Source organism: Narcine bancroftii, chromosome 3, assembly GCF_036971445.1.
Source record: "Narcine bancroftii isolate sNarBan1 chromosome 3, sNarBan1.hap1, whole genome shotgun sequence".
In the NCBI taxonomy this organism is placed as follows: domain Eukaryota; kingdom Metazoa; phylum Chordata; class Chondrichthyes; order Torpediniformes; family Narcinidae; genus Narcine; species Narcine bancroftii.
The window spans coordinates 72,215,660-72,238,879 of NC_091471.1; the positions used below are offsets into that span (position 1 = coordinate 72,215,660).

Below are 23,220 nucleotides of genomic sequence, written 5' to 3' on the forward strand. Positions count from 1 at the left end.
ATGGCTTGGTAAGCATTTTTCATGGTGTAGCAGTGATCAAGTGTGTTGGTTACCCTGGTCTCGCATGTGACACTTTGATGGTAGTTTGTCAGAGACATCTTCAGGTTGGCTTGATTCAAGTCTCTCACAATGATCAGGAAGTCATCTGGACATGCTGTCTCATGACCGTTTAATCAGTGCTCAGTCCCTCCAGTGCCAGCCTAACTTTAGCCTGGGCAGAATGTACACTGTGACCAGGTTGATGGCCGTGAACTCCCTCGGCAGGTAGAATGGACGACACTTGATTGCTAGTCATTCCAGGTTAGGGGAGCAGGACTGGGAAATGACTTGTCACGTCTGTGTACCACAATGAATTGATGATGACAAAACGCCACCTCCCCTAGTTTTTCCAGATTCCAGTGTTTAATCAGAGCAATAGCCCTTGGACTACAGAAACATGCCGGATACGGCCCTACAAAGCACATTACACAGCACTCCCTGATGTCTCTCTGGTGTTGAAGTCTGGCTTAGAGTTTATCAAGTTTGTTCTCCAAGGACTGTACATTGACCAGGAGGATGGAAGGGAGCAGCTTGACCCGTTGCCCATTCCCCCCCCACTATGTTCACATGGTAAGATCTTCTTTATCTGGCTTGTGGTTTCTGCTGCTGGAGTTGTTCTTGTACCTGCTGGAGCGGTTTAAAGCTCCAGAGTTGTTGTTGTATCTGATTAGGCTGTTTAAAACTCCCGTGGAGTTGTTGTTGGACTTGCGTGAGCTGTTCAAAGGTCCCTCGGCCAGATTGAGATCATCGGTTCTGCTGAATCCAAGCGATCTTAGGACCTCCATGGTGTCAGGCAAGTTTGATTTTATGTTTCTTGTTTTTTGTTTGAATTTTAGGAGTTCTGAATGGGAATATTTGATTACAATCCTCTCCACCTGTGATGCCACTTTCAAAGAATTATGAATCTGTATTCCCAGGTCCCTCTGTTCTACTGCACTCTTCAGCATCGTACCATTCACCATGTTTGTCCTTTCTTAGTTTGCCCTTCCAAAATGCAACACCTCACATTTTTCTGCATTAAATTCCATCTGCTATTTTTCAGCCCATTTTTCCAGTTGGCTCAGATCCCGCTGCAAGCTTTGAAAACCTTCGCTATCCACAACTCCAATCTTAGTATCATCTGCAAACTTGTTGATCCAATTCATCACATTATCGTCCAAATCACTGATGTAGATGACAAACAACCATGATCGCAGCACCGATCCCTGAGTTACACCTCTCACCACAGGCCTCCAGTCTGAGAAGCAAATCATCCACCACTACTCTCTGGCTTCTCCTGTCCGGCCACTGTCAAATCCAGTTGACTACTTCACTGTGAAAACCTAGCATCTAAAACTTTCTGACTGGATTTTTCTACCCAGTATTCCAACTGGTACAACTGCACCCACTAAGAACCAAATATGTTAACAACAGCAAATAAACAAGGTGTAAAAATAAGCAACAAAAAATTGCAGATGCTAGAATCTTGAGCAAACAATGAGCTGCTGGAGGAATTTAGCAGGTCAGACAGTATCCATTTATCTCAATAAAGGGTGCTGTCCAGAAACACTGACTGACCATTTCTCCCCATGGATGCTGTTCAACCTGCTGAGTTCCTCCAACTGTGCATTGTTTAATTATAAAGAGTTGAATTGTTACTCACTCTAAAAACACTGTCCAATGGAAGCTTCCCAAGTTCAGATCTCATGGTTGTTTGGGCCAGCTGAGTAACTGCATACTCAGGATCCTCAACTCCATAACTTGCCTGGAATACAAGAATAAAAGATAAATTATTTTTAACTATTACAATCCACTATAATCAATTACCAACTCAAGAGTAATTGGGCTGTATTCCTGCCCTGACACTGGAGAGCATTCATGGATCAGCTCTTCCCAAATGATTAAATCCTCAATGTCGGAGACACTGAGGATGAAAATTTCAAACGGCAGGAAAATACAGATAGACTGACCAGTTGGACAGATCACAAGGAAAAGAAATTTAATCCATTTGGTAGTGGTAGTGAGAATGCTGTGGAGGAACAGGGGGACACATGTATATATTCTGAAAGGTAGCAAGACAAGTCCTTAAAGATTATAGGTGGTTAAACCTTCTGTTAAAATTTCTGTTTAAGAAATTTCATACGAGTCTTCGGTCAGGTGATGGTGTGCTGCCAGCATCAGTGGTGGAGTAAAGGCCTCATGTTACTGCAGAAATAACCGATGAAATGTTCTACTCTCTTGTAATTCAAAACCTCATAGTGTGCTTCCTTTGTACATGCTGGGGGCCCTTCATGCAATAAATGCGTGGAGCTACCCAAAACAAAAATTATGGACTTCATGGACCATGCTGCAAGGCATCTATTTATTTATTTAAAACACAATTTATTTTTCAGAGAAATAAGATTCTTTAAATATAAAAACATGGCATTACATGATGTATCATATAACCTGTATAACTTGTCCTTTTACTAGGAGATAGGAGCTAAAACTTGCTAAGATCCACCCAAAAATAAATTGCTACACATACTTCCAAATTCATTCTGAAACTCCTTAATACTCAAATTTTGAACAGTACAATTGCAGCTCAAACCAGCAATGTAGTGCCACCGGTAAACCTGAAGCACAGTGACTACAGTAATGTAGGAAACACATCAACCAATTTGAGCAGAGCATGAGATAATAACCAGGCCAATTGTTGCAATACTGGCTGAAATTTAGATACTGGACAAGGACAACTCCATTGATGTTCTCCAACAGTCACATGGGATCTAATAGAAATGGGAAGAACACTTAGCAACTCCAACCCCGTTGAAAAGGAGAAGCAGATGAGATGACCCTACAGGATGGCATACCAGCGAGAGGCTCAGTGGCTGAGGGACCCATACAGGTTGTGGGCAACTTGCAGTCGGGGACCTACACAGGCTACTGGAGACTAGCTCTTGGGAACCAGGTATTGGAGCTGGGATTCAAGAGGGTGCTAAGGGCAAGAAAGGCTCTCAAAGGGCCTAGTGCAGTGAAGGGTTCCTCATCGTGTCAAAGGTTTGGATCTGGAGCTCAGGTGGCCGATGGATTGAACAGGAGTCTGTGCAGCTGCAGGAGCTGTGGGAGTGCTGAAGGAGCTGTGGGAGTGCTGAAGGTGAATCCAGACATTCTGACACTGAAGGGACTCTCTCTTGAATCAAAGGGATGCGGGGCTATTCTTTATCTGCCTTACAGCAGATTTTTGAGTAATATTACATGTTCTGTACTATTACACAACAAACTAATTTTGAATAATTCTAACCCAAAACGGTATAGGGTCCTCATATGAAAGATCGTAACTTAGATAATGCAGACAGCACCATATCACATAACCATATAACAAGTACAGCACGGAAACAAGCCATCTCGGCCTTTCTAGTCTGCACTGAACCAAGTACACTGCTCTAGTCCGACCTACCTGCACCTTGCCCATAACCCTCATTCTCCTCCCATCCATATACCTATCCAATTTTTCCTTAAATGACAAAATGGACCAGGCCGTCACTACTTCTCCTGGAAGCTCATTCCATACAGCCACCACTCTCTGAGTGAAGAAGTTCCCCCTCATGTTACTTCTAAATTTTTGCCTCTTAACTCATGACCTCTTGTTTCAACCTCTCCTACCCTCAAGGGAAAAAGCCTACCAACATCAACTCTATCAATCCCCCTTAATCTTAAATACCTCTGCGAAATCTCCCCTCACCCTTCTACACTCTAAGGAAAAAAGATCTGCTCAATCTTTCTTTGTAATCTAGATTCTGAAACCCAGGTAACATTTTCATAAATCTCTGCACTGTCTCAACCTTGTTGATGTCCTTCCTATAATTCAGTGACCAGAACTGCACATAGTATTCCAAATTTGGCCTCACCTAAATTTTTGTCCACAAATCTATGTAGTACATTATCATAAAATGCCAGAACTTCAGTTTATTGTGAATTCTTGTGGATTCATAAGATTATCAGTTTTGTGAAGATAGACAGCCACCCATTGCAGCATTCCTCAAAAATAGGATTTATAACTAAACATGTAGTTTTATAGTGCAAATAGTAAAATTATATCAATGCTGGAGAAAATTAGCAGGTCTCCCAGCATCCATTGGAGGTAGAGATATAACTGACATTTCAGGCCTAGCCTGGCTTCAAGTTATCAAGGTTTATATTGCTCCCGGAATACACAAAGACCTACAATCGTGCCATTTCATTTAAAGAAGAAAGTGGTGAAAAAAATTACAAGCATAATTTGTATTACCTTGTATGGGTCCATTATTCGTAAATAAAGCACACCATCTATTTGTAAAGTCACATTATCTGTAACATTAAATGAAAAATTGTGATACTTAAGACATCATATTTGAAATAATATTATTCCTTGATTAAACCAATAGTATTTAGCATCACATTATCACATCAAAACACACCTAGTTATTTCAGACAAATAAGAAGAGGGTCCCAAATGAAATGATAAAACAAGGAATTTCTTAGAAGTTCAAATCTTTTAGTTTGAAACATTCTAAACCTTCACTTCCATTGTTTATGAAAATGTAACAAAGAATGCCTGGCGTAAGTACAAACCTTGGGATCTTAATTTGATAGTTTACTCATTGTACTCAGAACCAGTCAGCGTGGATTTGTTAAAACCCAACTACATCTGCCAACCTGACGAAATACGTTGATGAAGTAACAAAGAGATTGATGGTGATAATGGAGATGTTGTCATATACAGATTAAGATTTAGATTCAAATTTATTTATTGTCAGAGTACATACACGACATCACATACATGAATCCCTGAGATTCTTTTTCCTGCAGGCAAGGCGGAATTACCATTTATTGTCAGTGCAAATAAAAACTGACTCATTGTACACATGAAAACAAAGAAATATAAACAAACTGCAATACAGAGAAAGTAAAACAAAAACAAATCAATAAAGTGCACAAGTAAGAGTCCTTAAATGAGTCCCGGATTGAGTTTGTTGTTGAGGAGTCTGATGGTGGAGGAGTAGCAGCTGTTCCTGAGCCTGGTGATGAGTCTTGTGGCACCTTTACCTCTTTCCTGACAGTAGCAGCATGAACAGAGCATGTGCCAAGTAGTGTGGATCTTTGATGATTGCTGCTGCTCTCCGAAGGCAGTGTTTCCTGTTGATGTTCTTGATGGAGGGGAGGGTTTTATTCATGATGTCTTGGGCTGTGTCCACCATCTTTTTCAGGGCTTCACACTCAGGGGCATTGGCATTCTGAAACCAGACCGTGATGCAGCTGGTCAGCACACTTTCCACCACACATCTGTAGAAATTTACCAAGGTTTCCAATGTCATGCCAAACCTCCACAAACTTCTGAAGAAGTAGAGGTGCTGACGTGCTTTCTTCACAATCATTTATGTGTTGGGTTCAGGAAAGATCCTCCAAGATAGGGACTCCCAAGAACTTACATTTGCTCACCCTCTCCACATTGGATTCCCTTAATGATCACTGGATCTTGCACCTCTGGGTTTCCCTTCCTGAAGTGAACAATCAGCTTCTTGGCTTTGGTGACATTGAGTACAAGATTATTGTTGATGCATTATTCAGCCATTCTCCCCCCTGTGTGCTGACTCATCCTTTAGAGAATGGGAGAAAAAAGGGATCAAAAGAATAGAAAATTGCTTTTCGGGAAATAAATTATTATCCTTTGAACAAATGAAGGATAAATATAATATAACTCACGATACAGTGTTGGCATACTACCAACTGAAATCCTACTTGAAGGACAAATTGGGAAGCAGTCTGAGGTTACCAGAAGGAAGTAATTTTGAATATGTGATTACAGACACAATGATAATCAAAAAATTTGTAACAAACATGTATATTAAACTACAAGAAAAGGAGATGAGGAAACAAATGGTAAAACTAAACAAAAATGGGAACAAGATCTAAACATAAAGATAAAGAAGGAAACATGTGAGAAGCTATGCTCAGGAACTATGAGAAATATAATAAATACGAGGTTATGTATGATACAATATAACTGGATACACAGGCTATATATTACACCTCAAAAGTTAAATAAATGGGACCCAACAGTATCTGACAGATGTTTTCGCTGTAAAAAGGAAATGGGAACAACAATTCATGCAATCTGGACATGTGAGAAAGTGAAAAAATTTTGGGGAGATCTAAACCAGATATTAAATAAAATCACAAAAAGCAATATACCAAAAAACCCAGAGATCTTCCTCCTAAGTAGCATAAAAAACAAAGAATTTGGACTTGATTTGGATGGTGCACAAAAAAGATTTGTTAGGATAGCCCTAGCTGTAGCAAAAAAATGTATTATGTCAGCCTGGAAATGAGAAGATAACTTGAGAATACAACAATGGTATATAGAAATGAATAAATGTATTCCATTAGAAAAAATAACATATAATTTAAGAAATAATATTACAATATTTGAACAAATATGGGAGCCATACATGAAACATAATAGAGAAAACCTACCGGGGACATCTACCACCTAAAATGACAGAAGGAGAAGAGAATGAAAAGAACTGACTCAGTGGAATTTCTTGTTTGTCTTTATTGAGTGACAACATTGTTTGACGGGTTTAATGTATCCTATTTTCTGAGCTTTAAATGAATGGGAGGGGAGGTAGGGAGGGAGGGGAGGAGGTGGGGGAGAAAACGACACTGTATATGTTCAAGAGGGAAAATGTGTGTATCTTGATCAATGTTGTTTATAGTGTGAAAAATAAAAAATTAAAAAAAAAACCCTTTTTATACAACCCACTATTCCGGTATCATCTGCAAATTTGTAGATGGTGTTGCTGTTGTACCGAGCCACACAGTCCTGGGCGAAAAGTAAGTAAAGCAGGGGGCTATGAACACAGCCCAGTGGTGCTCTGATACTGATGAAGATTGTGGAGGAGATGTTCTTACCAATCCTCATTGATTGTGGTCTGGAGGTGAATAAATCCATAATCCAATTAGACAGTGGGGTGTTGATTCCCAGGTCTTGGAGTTTGCTGATCAATTTTGAGGGGAATGATGGTGTTAATTGCCAAACTGTAGTCGATAAATAGTATCCTGATGTATGCATCTTTGCTGTCCAGGTGTTCCAGGGATTTGTGTAGATCCAGTGAGATGGCATCCACCTTAGACTTGTTGCTATGATAGGTGACTTGGAACCATTTCATGTCACTGCCCAGACAGAAGCTGATATGCTTCAACACCAGTCTTTCAAAACTCTTCATCAGTATTGATGTGAGTACCACTGTACGATAGTCAGTCATAGCACAGGTTACCATGCGCTTCTTGGGCACAGATGATACATGACGGGTACTCCATCCAGAGCAGATGCTTTCCTCTGATTCACTCTCGTGAAGGCAGCCTGCTTGTCATCCTGGGTTGCGAAGAGGAGAGCATCACCAAGGGACATGGGAGTGCGCAGTGGTGGTTCTTCCTTGTTCTTATTGTTGAATCGGGCATTAAAGATATCAAGTTCATCTGATTTCATTTGTGCCTTATGTGAAAGACACAGAACCTGATCCTAAAACCAATCCAGGTGGGATCTACTAACCACTTCTCTCCAGTGAGAAAATTGTTCTTGTGTCTCTACGCTGCTTCTTGCATGTTAGCAAATTAAATCCAAATTTCCACTTCTTCATCTCTTCACTTCAAAGATACTGTAAAGAGGTGGACCCCTGATGCCCGAGCTTTGCTCTGCAAGTCAGTAGAACATGAAGTCCACCTTCCTCCCTCAGAATCTACTGATCATTCTTGAACCAGACATCCACAGACACCTGAGAGGACGAAATAGAGTAAAGCCCCAGGATCCAGCACCTATGGGGATTGGTGGATGCTGGTTAAGTGTATTTTCCCATTGCTCTTCCAATGCCTAATTAATACACCTGCATTATGAATAAACAGTTTAATAGACAAAAATACGATACTGTATTTAGGCTGAACAAATCAACTTGAATGAATATATAAACCTTTAAAGATTTTACTTTAGTTTCAGTAACATTCTTTGAAAACATTTAATAGCTGCTGCATCTGCAGGTTCCTCCCCTTCCACAGAGCTGCCCGAAATGTTATAGCGTTACAACCAGCAACCCTTTTAATTATTTTTGGGACAAAAGGGACTTTGTTAGCACTAACACAGGAATAGCAATGGAAAATTCACCAGACAATGCTGTTCAAAATAATAATTTTTTAATTAAACTATTAACAACATAACATTTCTTACTTAACTCTAAGCTTTCTTAACATTAAGCTTACTTAACTCAAAATTAAATCTCACTAAGAGTGTGTGTGTGTGTGAGAAAGTCCCACTCTGAAAAGTCACTCTTTAAAAGTTCAGCATAATTTTAGTCTTGCTTGAAGGTCTTAAATTCTCCATTCAGAAATAATTATAAAGTGCTTTTAATATTATATATTCAGGCCTTTTTACTCACAATGTGGCTATTTTCTTCCATGATGAATTCACAAACCCAGACAAGGATTAAACAAATGTAGTTATCTTCTTCCATGATGAAGTCACAAACCAGACAAGGGTTAAACGAAGTGGCCATACACAAAAATAGACACAATAGATATCTGTCCTCTTTCCCAAAGAGACAGCAAAATGGTCTTCCTTATTTCAAAAGCCATTGATTCTCTGTTTCCCTTTTCCAGGAGTAACACACTCCTAGTTACTATAACTCAACCCTGTCTTTCACAGGTTTCAAGGCCAGCAAGGGATATGGGGCAACTCAGAGAGGGGGTTTGGGGTTAAGGTATTAGTGGATGTGGGAACTGCGGGGATGCTTTATGTCTTAAATGTGTTGTCGTACATTAAGTGTAATAAGAGAAAACTAAGATGAAAATGGGGGAAAGGGGATGGAGGTGGCGAAGAGGTGGAAAAGAGGTGTATGTGTATGCAAGACGTAAGATGGCCATGTTGAACTATATGACTATAAACATTAATGGAATACATAACCAAATTAAAAGGAAAAGGCTATTAAATTTATTGAAGAAGGATAAAATAGATATAGCATTTGTGCAGGAAATGCATCTAACTGAAGTGGAACTGGGTAGGTCACGTAACGGCAGCATCCTATAATTCAAAAGCTAGAGGTGTAGCCATACTAGTTAACAAAAGTGTACCAATCAAAATATAGAAGGAAATAATAGATCCAGCAGTAAGATATGCAATGATAAAGTGTCAGATGTACTCAGAATTTTGGAATTTGCTCAATATATATGCATCTAACGAGGAGGATCAAAAGTTTATGCAGGATATTCTTTTGAAGATTGCAGACACACAAGGAAATATATTGATAGGAGGGGATTTTAACCTTAATTTGGACCCAATGTTGGATAAAACTGGACAAAAGACAAGTAAAAAGAATAAAGTAGCCAAATTTAGGGTTAAATCAATGCAGGAAATGAAACTTATGGATATATGGAGGAGGCAATACCCAAGAGAGAAGGAATTTTCATATTATTTGAGTAGGCACAAAATTTACTCAAGGATTGATATGTTTTTGTTGTCAGCCCATATTCAAGGGAGAGTTAGGAAAACTGAGTATAAAGCTAGACTACTATCAGATCATTCACCCCTATTATTAGCAATAGAACTGGAGGTTAAACTCCATGCTACTTAAAAGACAGGAATTTAGGGAGTTTATTGAATGCCAAATTAAAACATATTTTGAAATAAACACAGGATCAGTGAAAGACAAATTTATATTATGGGATGCAATGAAAGCCTTCATTAGAGGGCAGATAATAAGTTATGTGACTAAGATGAAAAAGGATTACAATCGGGAAAAAGAGCAGTTGGAAAGGGAGGTAGTAAGTACAGAAAAGGAATTCGTAAAAAGGGATGATATAATGAAAAGGAGAGAATTGATGGACAAAAAAATTAAATACAAAACATTACAAATGTACAAGGTGGAGAAGAACATAATGAAAACAAAGCAAAAGTATTATGAACTGGGAGAAAAACCACATAAAATATTAGCCTGGCAACTTAAAACAGAACAAGCTAAAAAAAACGATACTGGCATCAAGGAAAAAGGACAAACAAATTACATATAATCCAACAGAGATTAATGAAAATTTTAAGGAATTTTATGAACAATTGTATCAAACTGAGAACGAGGGGAAAGATGATAAAATAGGAAGTTTTAGCTAAAATTAAACTGCCGAAATTGCAAGAGGAACAAAACAAACTAATAAAACCATTTGAAATAGAGGAAGTACAGGATATATTAAAAAAGCTGCTGAACAATAAAACACCAGGAGAGGATGGATTTCAAATAGAATTTTATAAAACATTTAAAGAGTTATTAATTCCTCCTCTCCTGGAAGTAATGAACCAGATAGAAGGAACACAAAACATGCCAGATTCGTGTAAGAAAGAAATGTTTACAGTAATACCAAAGATGGGGAAAGATCCATTAACACCAGCATCATATAGACCAATATCTCTACTTAACTCAGACTATAAGATAATAGCGAAATTATTAGCAAACAGATTGGCTGATTGTGTACCTAAAGTAGTAAAACAAGATCAAACTGGATTTATTAAGAAAAGACGAACAGCGGACAATGTCTGCAAACTTACTAATCTAATCCACGCAGTTCAAGGAAATAAGAAACCAACAGTGGTTATTGCTCAAGACACAGAAAAAGCCTTTGAAAGAGTAGAGTGGAATTACTTATTTAAAGTATTACAGAAGTTCAATCTACCAGAAAAATATATAAATTGGATTAAAGGATTGGATAATGAACCGTTGGCGAAGGTAACAGTAAATGGATATGTATCGAGTCACTTTAAATTAAGTAGGTCAACTAGACAGGGATGTCCACTATCCCCCTCATTGTTCGCCTTAGCAATAGAACCTTTGGCAGAACTGATAAGAATAGAAAATAAAATAAAAGGGAAAAAAAATAAAGGAGAAGGAGTATAAAATCAGCTTATTTGCAGATGATATCATACTATACCTAACAGAACCAGACGTATCAGTAAAAGAATTACATAAGAAATTGAAGGAATATGGAGAAATATCGGGGTACAAGATCAATGCAAATAAAAGTGAAGTGATGCCAGTGAGTAACACAGACTATACAGAATTTAAAAAAGAATCACCATTTAAATGGCAAGCACAAGCAATCCGATACCTAGGGATCAGGTTAGATAATTTAAACCTCTTGTACAAACTAAATTATCAGCTACTAATAAAGAAATTGCAGGAAGACTTAGAACATTGGAAAGAATTACCGCTAACGTTGATAGGGAGGGTAAACGGCATTAAAATGAATATGTTCCCAAGGATACAATACTTACTTCAAACGTTACCAATTCCTTTAACAGAAAAATTCTTTAAGGAACTAAAGAGAATAATAAGGAAATTCTTGTGGAAAGGGAGGAATTCAAGGGTAGCGTTAGATAAATTAGCAGAGAGGTATAATCAAGGTGGTTTGCAGTTACCAAATTTTAGAAATTATTATAGAGCCGCACAATTAAGGTATTTATCAGATTTTTACCAGACAAGAGAAAAACCAGACTGGACTAAGATAGAACTAGATAAAATAGGGGAAAAGGTACTGGAACATATACTTTATAAGTGGGATGAAAAGCTGGTATAATATAAAAACCAGTACTGCATCATTTACTTAATACATGGAAGAAGATCCACTTAGAAAGGAAAAAAATGAATCATCAAATACCAAAATTACTAATGATGCAAAATCCGCTAATTCCTTTTACAATAGACAACCTTTCCTTTAGAGAATGGGAGAGAAAAGGAATCAAAAGAATAGAAAATTGTTTTTGGGAAATAATTTATTAACATTTGAACAGTTGAAGTACAAATATGGAATAACTCATGGTACAATGTTTGCATATCATCAATTGAAAGCTTATTTAAAGAATAAATTGGGAAACAGCTTGAGATTACCTGAAGGAAGCAGCTTTGAATACGTGATTACAGACACAAAGATAATTAAAAGATTTATAACCAATATGTACATTAAGCTACAAGATAAAGAAAATGAAATAAACTATAAACCTTAGCAGAAGTGGGAAAAGGATCTAAACAAAGATTAAAAAATGAAGTATGGGAAAAGTTATGTTCTGGAACTATGAAGAATACAATAAACACAAGGTTATGCATGATACAGTATAATTGGTTACACAGGGTATATATTACGCCTCAAAAATTAAAAAAAATGGGATTCAACATTATCAGATAGATGTTTTCGCTCTAAAAAGGAAATGGGAACAACATTACATGCAACTTGGGCATGTACGAAAGAAAATATGTTTTGGGAAGAATTAAATCAGATACTAAATAAAATTAAGGGGAGGGAGAGAAAGGGGAAAAAAAAGGGGAGAAAAGACCACTGTATAAATTTAATGATAAACGTTTGTACATATTTTGATTTATATGGTTCATAGTGTTAAAAATTTTAAAAATTAATTAGGGCAGCATGTTTAGCGTAATGGTTAGCTCAACGCTGTTACAGTGCCAGCAATCGAGACAGGGGTTCAAATCCTGCACTGTCTGTAAGGAGTTTGTATGTTCTCCCCATGTCTGCATGAGTTTTCTCCGGTGCTCAGGTTTCTTCCCACCCTTCAAAGTATGGGGGGAAGGGGAGGAGGGATTTGCATGTTAATTAGTGTAATTGGGCGGCAGGGCCTGTGGGCTGAAAGACCCTGTTATCATGCTGCATGTCTAAATTTAAGGGGTGCTTAGTTAGCATTGCACTTAGTGCAATGCTGCTACACCAATTGGCACTGGGGTTCAAGTCTTGTGCTGGCTGTGTGAGTTTTCCCCGGGGGCTCCGGTTTCCTCCCACCGTACATAACAGGTCATTTGGGTGTAATTAGGTGGTATAGGCTTGCGCTACCTCCATGCTGCATGTCTAAATTTAAAAATTAAAAGTGTATGGATCGCTAGCATCTGAGACCCAAGCATTCATTTTTCTGGTGGTCATTTTTTTTTAATATAGCTTACCAAATGTAAAATGACCTATTTCTATTTCACCACAAATGACATTAATGAATTGTACTAATTTAGAAAAATTGGTTACTGATGGAATTATTAAGAAAATTTATTAATATATATAAAATTTCAGGAGAAAATATCTAAATTAGGTTTATTTAGGTCAAAGGAAAGATGGGAACACAATTTAAATTTATCATTAGATCAGCAGAGATGGCAAAATTTGTGTAAGGATATTATAGTTAACACTATTAATGAAAGATGTAGGTTGCTTCAATATTTTTTTTACATCAATTATATTTTACACCTCAAAAGTTGAATAAATGGAAATCAGACATTTTAGATGCGGTGAAGAAATCGGAACTTTTCTCCACTTTACTTGCTCTTGATCAAAAGTCAAACCATTTTAGATTTCTATTAGTAATTTTTTGCAACAAGTTACTGGTGCTGTTTTTCCATTAAATCCTGAATTATTCTTCATGGGAATTGTCGGAAATATAATTATTGAAATTTGTTAAATTAACTCTGGTAACAGCAAGGAAGTGTATTGCTGGTACTTGGAAATCAGATGTTTCTTTAACATTAGGAAGATGGCAAACAGAAATTCCAAGCTGTATTCCATTAGAAAAAAATTCCATGCAATTTGAGAGGTAAATATTTTATTTTTCTACAGATTTGAAGCCTGTATGCTCAAACATTAGGATTGAATTTATAAATAATTCCTTTGATTCCTCTGGTTCCATGAAGTTTTCTCTCAATGGATTGGTCTTTTTTTGTGAAAATGTTTTTAGGTGAGATCTTCGAGTGTTTCCAAGAGCAAAGCAACTTGATTGGTATATTCACTATATTTCTAGTATTTTAGTTTTGTTTTCTTTGGGTCGGTAATGGGAGTTTTTGGGGAGGGGTGGGAGGGTGTATTAGTTAGTTTTTTCTTTCTTTCTTTATCCAAAATTAACATATTTTTAATCATTCCTTTCATATCATACTTTGATATATGAAAACTGCATTTATGCATGTGCTTATTATAAATAAAATATTTTTAAAAACTATTTCAATTTCCATTAACCAATTTTCATTCCATTAGTTTTTTTTTTGCTGATCCCATTTACCTAATATTGTGCAAATATTTTTTATGTGGATGCTGTTGAATGCTTTAAAAAAAAATGCATTTATAAACATCTACCAACTCCTTTTCTAAGTAATGGGAATAACTCCTAGCATCTGCCTGCTTTGTGGTTCAAAAAGTGGATTCATTGGTGAAGGCATGTGTCATTCTCCTCACTCCTGACCTTCCCATCTGCCAATCAAACTGGTTTATCCTGCATTAATTGGAGCACAGAATCTCCCATCTTTGTATCAGCAGAAGGTCCCCACCATTAGCATTGCAGGCACCATGGGGGATTTTTCAGTTGCTTTGGGGACTGAATGGGATCAGGCCTTCAATTGAATGAGACCCTGGGAAGAAATTGGCTCTCTAATTTAAACTGGAACAGGAATTGGTAGTGGAGAGAGGGAGTAACATAGTTGGACATACTTAAAATTTCTTACAAAGAGACTTACTGTTGGAGGCTTTGATCCAAAATTATTGAGACAAGTTTTTAAACAATAGGTAAAGGAATGCTTCAACTTGTCATTTCATCCAGTATACAAATTTTCTGTATTCTAAAATCTACGGTATAAACAGTACAAGACACTTGAATCCATAGTTATAAATTTAAAAATAAAACAATAACCCTCAAAAGGTACCAGAACTAAAATATTTATCAATTATTGGAGATCATCTGAATTTCAACATCCAATTGCAAATCAATCAACTTGTACTGCAGGTGTACTTTTGCTTTTCTGAAGTTATTAAAAAACCTGCAAATGCTAGAGTTCCAAAATGAAAACAGAAAGAGCAGTAAAAGGGGGCATCGCAAGATGGCACAGAGGACAGACGTGCGGTCCTACTCCTCCCCAGCCAGTTTTTTTTAAACACCCATCTTAAAACTTAAATCTAAGTATATAAACGCTTTATTTCTACTTCTAAGTACATTATTTGTCTATAATGGCAGCTAATATTAAAAAACCCAAGACTCAACTACAGAAAAAATTACTTTTTAAAAGTGTTGAAGAACTGAGGCCTACCCGTCCAGCTGGAACCACGGAGTTGCCGTTGGGAACTCACAGAGAACGTCAGCTAGGTTAAGTATTACGCTGGCGCCGGTCTTGTCTCCGCAAGATGGCGCCGGCTTGTTAATGAAATCGGCCAACGTTGACCTGCGCGTTTGTGATGTCGGGCGTGCAGACAACCCGACTAAACAAAGAGCCTTTGAATCTGCGCTACCATCGGGGGAGACGGTGACGCGAAGGAGGGCATTGGAGATCATCTCTGCGTGGCCCGTGGCCCTGCCGGGCATGCGCGGTGCCTCCAGAGTCGCGACTTACTGGAGCTTGTGTGGTCTGCAGGGGGGCCTGAGTGGCGGCGCCCTGATGTGGTCGGGGTGCCGTTGTCAGGTGTGCAGACCCACAGCCGCACGGGAAAAGGCCTGACAACGGTGGAACTAGAAGAAGACTTACCTTTAACGGCCAGTTCACAGGAACAATTAGAGGAGGAGTTCATAGAAGGTGGATCCCAAGATGTGGTACTGGAATCTGGACTGAACTCTATTTTTACTGTTTTGGAAGGGATCGCCTACCATATGGATAATATGTCTCACTAAATGACCCAAATGCAAACTACAATGTTCAATGTGTCTGACGATATATCCACACTTAAGAGAGATGTTAATAAATGCCTTACTTCAGTGGATGTAGTACAGGAAAATTTAAAAAAACTTGAGACAGCTTTCTTTGAATGTAAAGAGCAAGTCGTACGTAATAAGGATAAAATAGAGAAAGTGGAAGATTCGTTCGTGGATTGGGGAATTCAGAAGAGAGATTTATTGAAAAAGATTGATTCATTGGAAAATCAAAGTCGGAGAAATAATGTAAAAACTGTGGGCCTTCCAGAAGATATTGAAGGACTGGATCCCCAAGGTGTTAGGTAAAGAGTTGTTTCCGGGTGGTTTAGTACTGGAGAGGGTACATAGAGCGCTAAGGAAGAAACCGTTACTGGGACAGCCATCACGAGCACTTTTAATTCGGTGCCTGAATTATCAGGATAGAGAAATGATTCTACGGTTGGCGGTACAGAAGGCAAGACAAAGTCAAGCTCCAACGATGATTCAGAACAATAGAGTTTTTTTCTATGCAGATTTGAGTCAAGAAATTATTAGACGTCGACGGGAGTTCAATTCGGCCAAATATGTGTTGTGGAGGAAAGGATATAAATTTGTTTTTCGATACCCTGCTTAGTTAAAGGTTTTTTTATGGCAATTATCAATCTCCATTTTTTGAGAATGATCATGATACATTGGTTTTTGCTAACTCATTTCTACTTTAAATGACTAATAAGTTATACCAAACTGCACTCCTATTTTACATGATAGCGAAAATATCAGCAATAATGACATGAAACATTGGAACAGCGTACACCATGTTTGCTCGAAACTTTCAAAGCAGCCTCCGAGTAATATTCTACTCTGTTCATGTCAGTACAAGGATATATCATAACACAAAAATTAAGTGTTTCATTATTATTGTCAATTCTTTTTTTTTTTAAATTGTTTTCACTGAATTCCAATTTCTAATTATTAAATTAGAAACGGGCACTGTCCTTTCCATGTCAGTGTTTGGAGCTTTCAAGATAGAAAAATACCTAGTTAGAAGCAAATAAAACACCCAATAATTCCAACAACCTACTATATCTGTTATACTCTAATATGCAGTTCTGTGTTATGAGCTTGGTCAGTGTTGTGTGTGGAAGAGGCATGGCCTCCCCACCTATTGCTGGTGTCTGAAACTCATTCAGAAGTCACATGACCTGTCAATATGTGGTGTGCTTTTTGATTCACTCAAAAGTTACAAGTTGTATGCAAAGTTACAGTTTGCAGGTGGAACATCAGTTAAGATTGGGCTTCGGCCATTGGTGAGTGCACACCTTGCCATTGGCTGGTTCAAATAATTTAGCATCCTTATTGGCTATAGCTCTGTATTTAGCACCAACAGAGGACATTCAGTCTCTCTGCCTTATAGTGACAGCCCCGGACACCACTCCATGCCAGGTCGCTAATGTGGACGTTGCTTGGAAGGGTCATGGGTAAGATGTGCACTACATTGAAGCTAAGCCGTGGTATTGCTGTTGCTCAAATTGGTATAGATCAATACTGGCAGAAGAGCCACAGCTCTCAACTGATCAGGTTTCTGAGAGTGCGCGTATACCCCTGTAGGCACAGTGGTACCAGATTCACCTCCTCTCAATCAGGGGTCTGGGGAGGGAAAGGTGTGCATAACTCCTGCTTATAGTGTGTGAATGTCTGCATCAACTGTTAATAGTTGTGTACTGTTTAACGTTCTCCATTACTTGTTTCCCATTATGATTTTTTTCCCATGCTCCCTCATAAATTGTACACGTATGTTTCCACGCTCTCTTATTAATTGTTGTGTTAATAAAGTTACGTTTGATTGCAAACCCTTGTGTTCAGACTCGTCTCTCTTTGAATCTACCAAACCTGATATTTTCTCAACAAAACAGTTGCATCTATTCCCAGGACAAGGTCTTTCATGCCAGATCATTAGTCATCCTCCTTCTTCAAACAAAATGGCTTTCCCTCTACCACTATCAACAGGGCCCTCACCTGCATATCCTCCATTACCCCCACATGTGCCCTGGCCCCTTCTGCCCACATATACAACAAAGACAGGATTTTTCTTGTCTTCACCTACCACCCCACAGCCTCCGTGTCCAACATATCCTCCTGCGCCAGTTCCACCATGAGACACAAATTCCTCTCTCCTCCTACTATGGGGACCACTCCCTCCCTCTCCATCAATTCTCCCCTTGACACCTACCCCCGTGAACACAAGAGATGCTGTCCTTGTGCTCAAACATCCTCTCTCATCACTATTCGGGGCCCCAAACAGTTCTCTTAAATGAAGCAACATTTCACTTGAATCTTCAGGAGTTATCTACTACATCCGGTGCTCCCATTGTGGATTATTCTACATTGGAGAGACTGGGCGCAGACTGGGAGATCACTTTGTTGAGCAGATTGGCTCTCTATGCTCCAATCGTGTGGATCCCCCAGTGGCCACCCATTTCAATTCTCTGTCCCATTCCCTTGCTGACATGTTTGTCCATGGTCTTGTGCACTGCCAAACTGAGACCACCCACAAATTGGGCACTCTCCATCCAGATGGCATTAACATAGAGATCTCTGGTTTCCATTAAACCCCCTCCCATTTTCTTCCCTACCCCCCACCCCCCGTCGCCTTTCCCACAGCTGACTCTCTCTCCACTTTTCTCTCTCTCTCTCCACTTTTCTCTCTCTCTCTCTCTCCACTTTTCTCTCTCTCTCTCCACTTTTCTCTCTCTCTCTCTCCACTTTTCTCTCTCTCTCTCCACTTTTCTCTCTCTCTCTCCACTTTTCTCTCTCTCTCTCCACTTTTCTCTCTCTCTCTCCACTTTTCTCTCTCTCTCCACTTTTCTCTCTCTCTCTCCACTTTTCTCTCTCTCTCTCCACTTTTCTCTCTCTCTCTCCACTTTTCTCTCTCTCTCTCCACTTTTCTCTCTCTCTCTCCACTTTTCTCTCTCTCTCTCCACTTTTCTCTCTCTCTCTCCACTTTGTTCTCTCTCTCTCCACTTTTCTCACTCTCTCCACTTTTCTCTCTCTCTCTCCACTTTTCTCTCTCTCTCCACTTTTCTCTCTCTCTCCACTTTTCTCACTCTCTCCACTTTTCTCTCTCTCTCCACTTTTCTCTCTCTCTCTCCACTTTTCTCTCTCTCTCTCCACTTTTCTCTCTCTCTCTCCACTTTTCTCTCTCTCTCTCCACTTCTCTCTCTCTCTCTCCACTTTTCTCTCTCTCTCTCCACTTTTCTCTCTCTCTCTCCACTTTTTTCTCTCTCTCTCCACTTTTCTCTCTCTCTCTCTCCACTTTTCTCTCTCTCTCTCCACTTTTCTCTCTCTCTCCCTACTTTTCCCTCTCTCTCCACTTTTCTCTCTCTCTCTCCACTTTTCTCTCTCTCTCCACTTTTCTCTCTCTCTCTCCACTTTTTTCTCTCTCTCTCCCCACTTTTTTCTCTCTCTCTCCACTTTTCTCTCTCTCTCCACTTTTCTCTCTCTCTCCACTTTTCTCTCTCTCTCTCCACTTTTCTCTCTCTCTCTCCACTTTTCTCTCTCTCTCTCTCCACTTTTCTCTCTCTCTCTCTCCACTTTTCTCTCTCTCTCTCCACTTTTCTCTCTCTCTCTCTCCACTTTTCTCTCTCTCTCCACTTTTCTCTCTCTCTTCTCTTTTCTCTCTCTCTCCACTTTTCTCTCTCTCTCCACTTTTCTCTCTCTCTCCACTTTTCTCTCTCTCTCCACTTTTCTCTCTCTCTCCACTTTTCTCTCTCTCTCCACTTTTCTCTCTCTCTCCACTTTTCTCTCTCTCTCCACTTTTCTCTCTCTCTCCACTTTTCTCTCTCTCTCCACTTTTCTCTCTCTCTCCACTTTTCTCTCTCTCTCCACTTTTCTTTCTCTCTCCACTTTTCTCTCTCTCCACTTTTCTCTCTCTCTCTCTACTTTTCTCTCTCTCTCTCCACTTTTCTCTCTCTCTCTCCACTTTTCTCTCTCTCTCCACTTTTCTCTCTCTCTCCACTTTTCTCTCTCTCTCCACTTCTCTCTCTCTCCACTTTTCTCTCTCTCTCTCCACTTTTCTCTCTCTCTCCACTTTTCTCTCTCTCTCCACTTTTCTCTCTCTCTCCACTTTTCTCTCTCTCTCCACTTTTCTCTCTCTCTCCACTTTTCTCTCTCTCTCCACTTCTCTCTCTCTCCACTTTTCTCTCTCTCTCTCCACTTTTCTCTCTCTCTCTCCACTTTTCTCTCTCTTTCTCCACTTTTCTCTCTCTCTCTCCACTTTTCTCTCTCTCTCCACTTTTCTCTCTCTCTCTCTCCACTTTTCTCTCTCTCTCCACTTTTCTCTCTCTCCACTTTTCTCTCTCTCTCCACTTCTCTCTCTCTCCACTTTTCTCTCTCTCTCTCCACTTTTCTCTTTCTCTCTCTCCACTTTTCTCTTTCTCTCTCTCCACTTTTCTCTCTCTCTCTCCACTTTTCTCTCTCTCTCTCCACTTTTCTCTCTCTCTCTCCACTTTTCTCTCTCTCTCTCCACTTTTCTCTCTCTCTCTCCACTTTTCTCTCTGCCTCCTTTCACAGAGCCAAAATCAATTCTCACCTCTCCTCTTATCAGATCCAATTAACATCTTTTGTTGATCTGGACTCCTCTCCCTGCAAGTTTTCAATCTTTTTTTGATGTGCTCCTGTTCTTTGGTTTTTCTTTGAGAAGGGTTCAGGCCCAAAACATCTATATATCTTTACCTCCTCTGGATGCTGCAAGACCTGCTAATTTTCTCCAGCATTTTCAGTCTTTCATGTTTTACTCTTATTGTATTGAAACAGAGTTTAAATTAAATTAACACTTCATTTCAACATTCAGTTTCATCTCTTCCCACCACACAAAATAACGTAAACCTACCATACAATTAATTATCTAGTACTTAAGTTTTCCAGAGGACATAGAATTTAAGTAATCAATAAAAGGAGCAGAAGAGAAAGGAAGATAATGGGCAAAATCTAGAACATACATCTGAAAGTTGGTGGGGAGAGGGTTAGAAGGAAGGGGGCGAATCAGGATTTCCAACAGGCAATTTAACACATTTAAAGAGAACTACCAATCGTATTAAAAGTAATGGGAAATAAAGCTGGAGTGGGCAGTGTTTTTTTATAAAAGCGTAAATTTAATTTAATTTTAATTTAGACATACAGCATGGTAACAGGCCTTTTCAGGCCACAAGCCCGTGCTGCCCAGTTACACCCAATGAACCTACAACACTGGAACATTTCAAATTTTTGTCAATCTTCCCTGTATTTAGTACTATCCCAGATTAAAGACTGGCAACAACACTTCAATTAGCTTGATCCATATCTCCAAGAAATTTTAAAAGTTCTTTCATAATTTATAATTGTAAAATATTGTTTGAAGTTTTGTTTAAGTCATGGATGGTACAATATACACCCAAGATGGGAAAATCTCTGAGGTGCTTCACAAAACATAAACATTGAGCTTTTGCATATTTCTCTGCCACAGGAATTTCATCCAAAATGAGAATATTTGATGAAAGAACAGGTTGACATTGATTTATGCAAAAAGTATCTCCAAAAATTTCATGTGTCTTTAAAGTTTATTACAACCATATTATTAACAATTTGGCACTTACCTAATGAGACAGCAGATTGTTCTGGAATATCAATAACAATCTCTTTTAAGCTCTGCACATATTTTATCCGATCTACGATTGGAATCAAGAAATTCAAACCCTTTGTAAAGGGAACAAAAATTTGAGATTAATATATGCTTTATCAGTCTTTTCACATTATTAAGGACACAGGAATAATGGCAATACTGTTTGTGCACAGTGTCAATTTAGATAGGTAATTCTTGAGATATTTCATGTAAACATTGCATAAAACTAGTAGAGGATAAGGTTTCCTCAACATCCAAAAGCCATTTAACAAAGACAAATTTTTTTAATACCACATTTTGGAATTCATACTGTTTAATTAACTTATTAGAATTTTTACATGATTTAAAAAAAGGGCTCATGTTTATGAACTAGATAAAAGGATTTATCCACTTGAAACTAATTGTTCTTGATAACAAAAGCAAAATACTTCTGATTATTTTCTTGACAAAATTCGAAAATTATTTCAAAAATGAGTGAATTTTTTTGTTTTCAATACAATGGAACAGAGCCTTTAACAAGGGTTTGAAATATAATACTGCCAAAACCAACTTTCTAAAGTAGTGGTTCTGCAAGTCTTAGCCCTTATCAGATCATAAAAGACTAGCCTGGTACCTGCAATCAGATTATTCCATTGAAGTCTATGGATTGGTAATTCCCATAAAATATGGACACATGGTCAACAAACCTTTATCACATTAATCAAATGCATATGACCAAAAAAGATGCTATGATAAATGGCTCACTGCATTTCAGGAGTCGCGAAAGAAAAACTGTCCAAAATACTCCTCAAACCTCATCTGAAATGTTGATGCAGATTCAAAATCCATTTACAAATATATAAATTTTGCAAAAGGTCATTTTCAGTCCTCCCATGCAAATTGAAGAATGGCCCCTTTTGAGTCCTCTATTCGCTGTAGTATTAACCAGTTGCAATAGGTTATGAATTTATCTTGAGTGGACAACCCTGGAAATCTGATTTGCAGCTCAGTGTGGAACATAGAATTCAAATTTTTAAATTTTAAATTTAGACATCCAGCATGGTAACAGGCCATTTCGGTCCACAAAACCATGCCGCCCATTTTACACCTCCTGTATGTTTTTGAATGTACCAAGGGTGTAGAGCTGAGATTCTATCTTCCAAGTCATTGCTAACGATCAACATCTGTTACAGACTGTGCAAATTGTTTGGGCAAATTGCCAACACCACGGGTTTTACATTACATTTCAATATCAAGATGATTAAAACATTTAGCATGAATAACAAAGACCAAAAGCGAAATGGAAATAGACATTGTACAAGCAAATCAGCATCATTTGTAGTCAGAAAAATACCACCCTCATGCCAGATTCAGTCAGAATGGCATTACTTACTGGATCAAGTATTCTGTGAAAACGGCCCATTCGTTCTACTACCCATGCTTCTTGCTGTGGAACAAAGAGTACAACTGTGTTCATGGGTAGGCTTGATGCCCATCGGTGTGGTGCTGCTACTAACGATGCCTGAGGTATTATTCTTCTAGAATTCTGGAGTAAAAATTAAAACTGAAAGTGAGTAAATTGTTTCTGTTACGTTCTTTTCAATTTTGTTCCAAGCATTTGACAGATCACAGTGATAAACATAAGCAAATCTTGCTTTAGTTAGAGGGACACCAGAGTGCAAAGCTGACTTATTACAACACTGGAGAATCACACAAAATGCTAGAGGAACTCAGCAAGTCAAGCGGCATTCGTGGAAACCTATATAGTCAACAATTCAGGCTGAAACATTTCATCAGGAATAAGTAGAAAAGGCCAAGAGGGAGGGGGAGAAGCAAGGATGGGCAGGTGATAGGTGAATTCAGATGGGGGAAGATA

The 23,220-nt window shown here is 38.6% G+C and overlaps 1 protein-coding gene across 6 annotated transcripts in view; it reads right to left on the reverse strand.

Annotated features, from left to right (window-relative positions):
* The window catches only part of stoml2 (stomatin (EPB72)-like 2), a 54,088-nt gene that overhangs the window by 14,068 nt on the left and 16,800 nt on the right, over window positions 1-23,220 (reverse strand). For all 6 annotated transcript variants that reach the window (XM_069924272.1, XM_069924267.1, XM_069924269.1 and 3 more), the window contains 4 exons: window positions 22,738-22,890; window positions 21,340-21,439; window positions 4,289-4,347; window positions 1,682-1,783 (listed from right to left, as the gene is read on the reverse strand). In XM_069924272.1, the coding sequence (XP_069780373.1) occupies window positions 1,682-1,783; window positions 4,289-4,347; window positions 21,340-21,439; window positions 22,738-22,821 (345 nt within the window). In that variant the 5' untranslated portion in view covers window positions 22,822-22,890. The remainder of the gene's footprint in view (window positions 1-1,681; window positions 1,784-4,288; window positions 4,348-21,339; window positions 21,440-22,737; window positions 22,891-23,220) is intronic.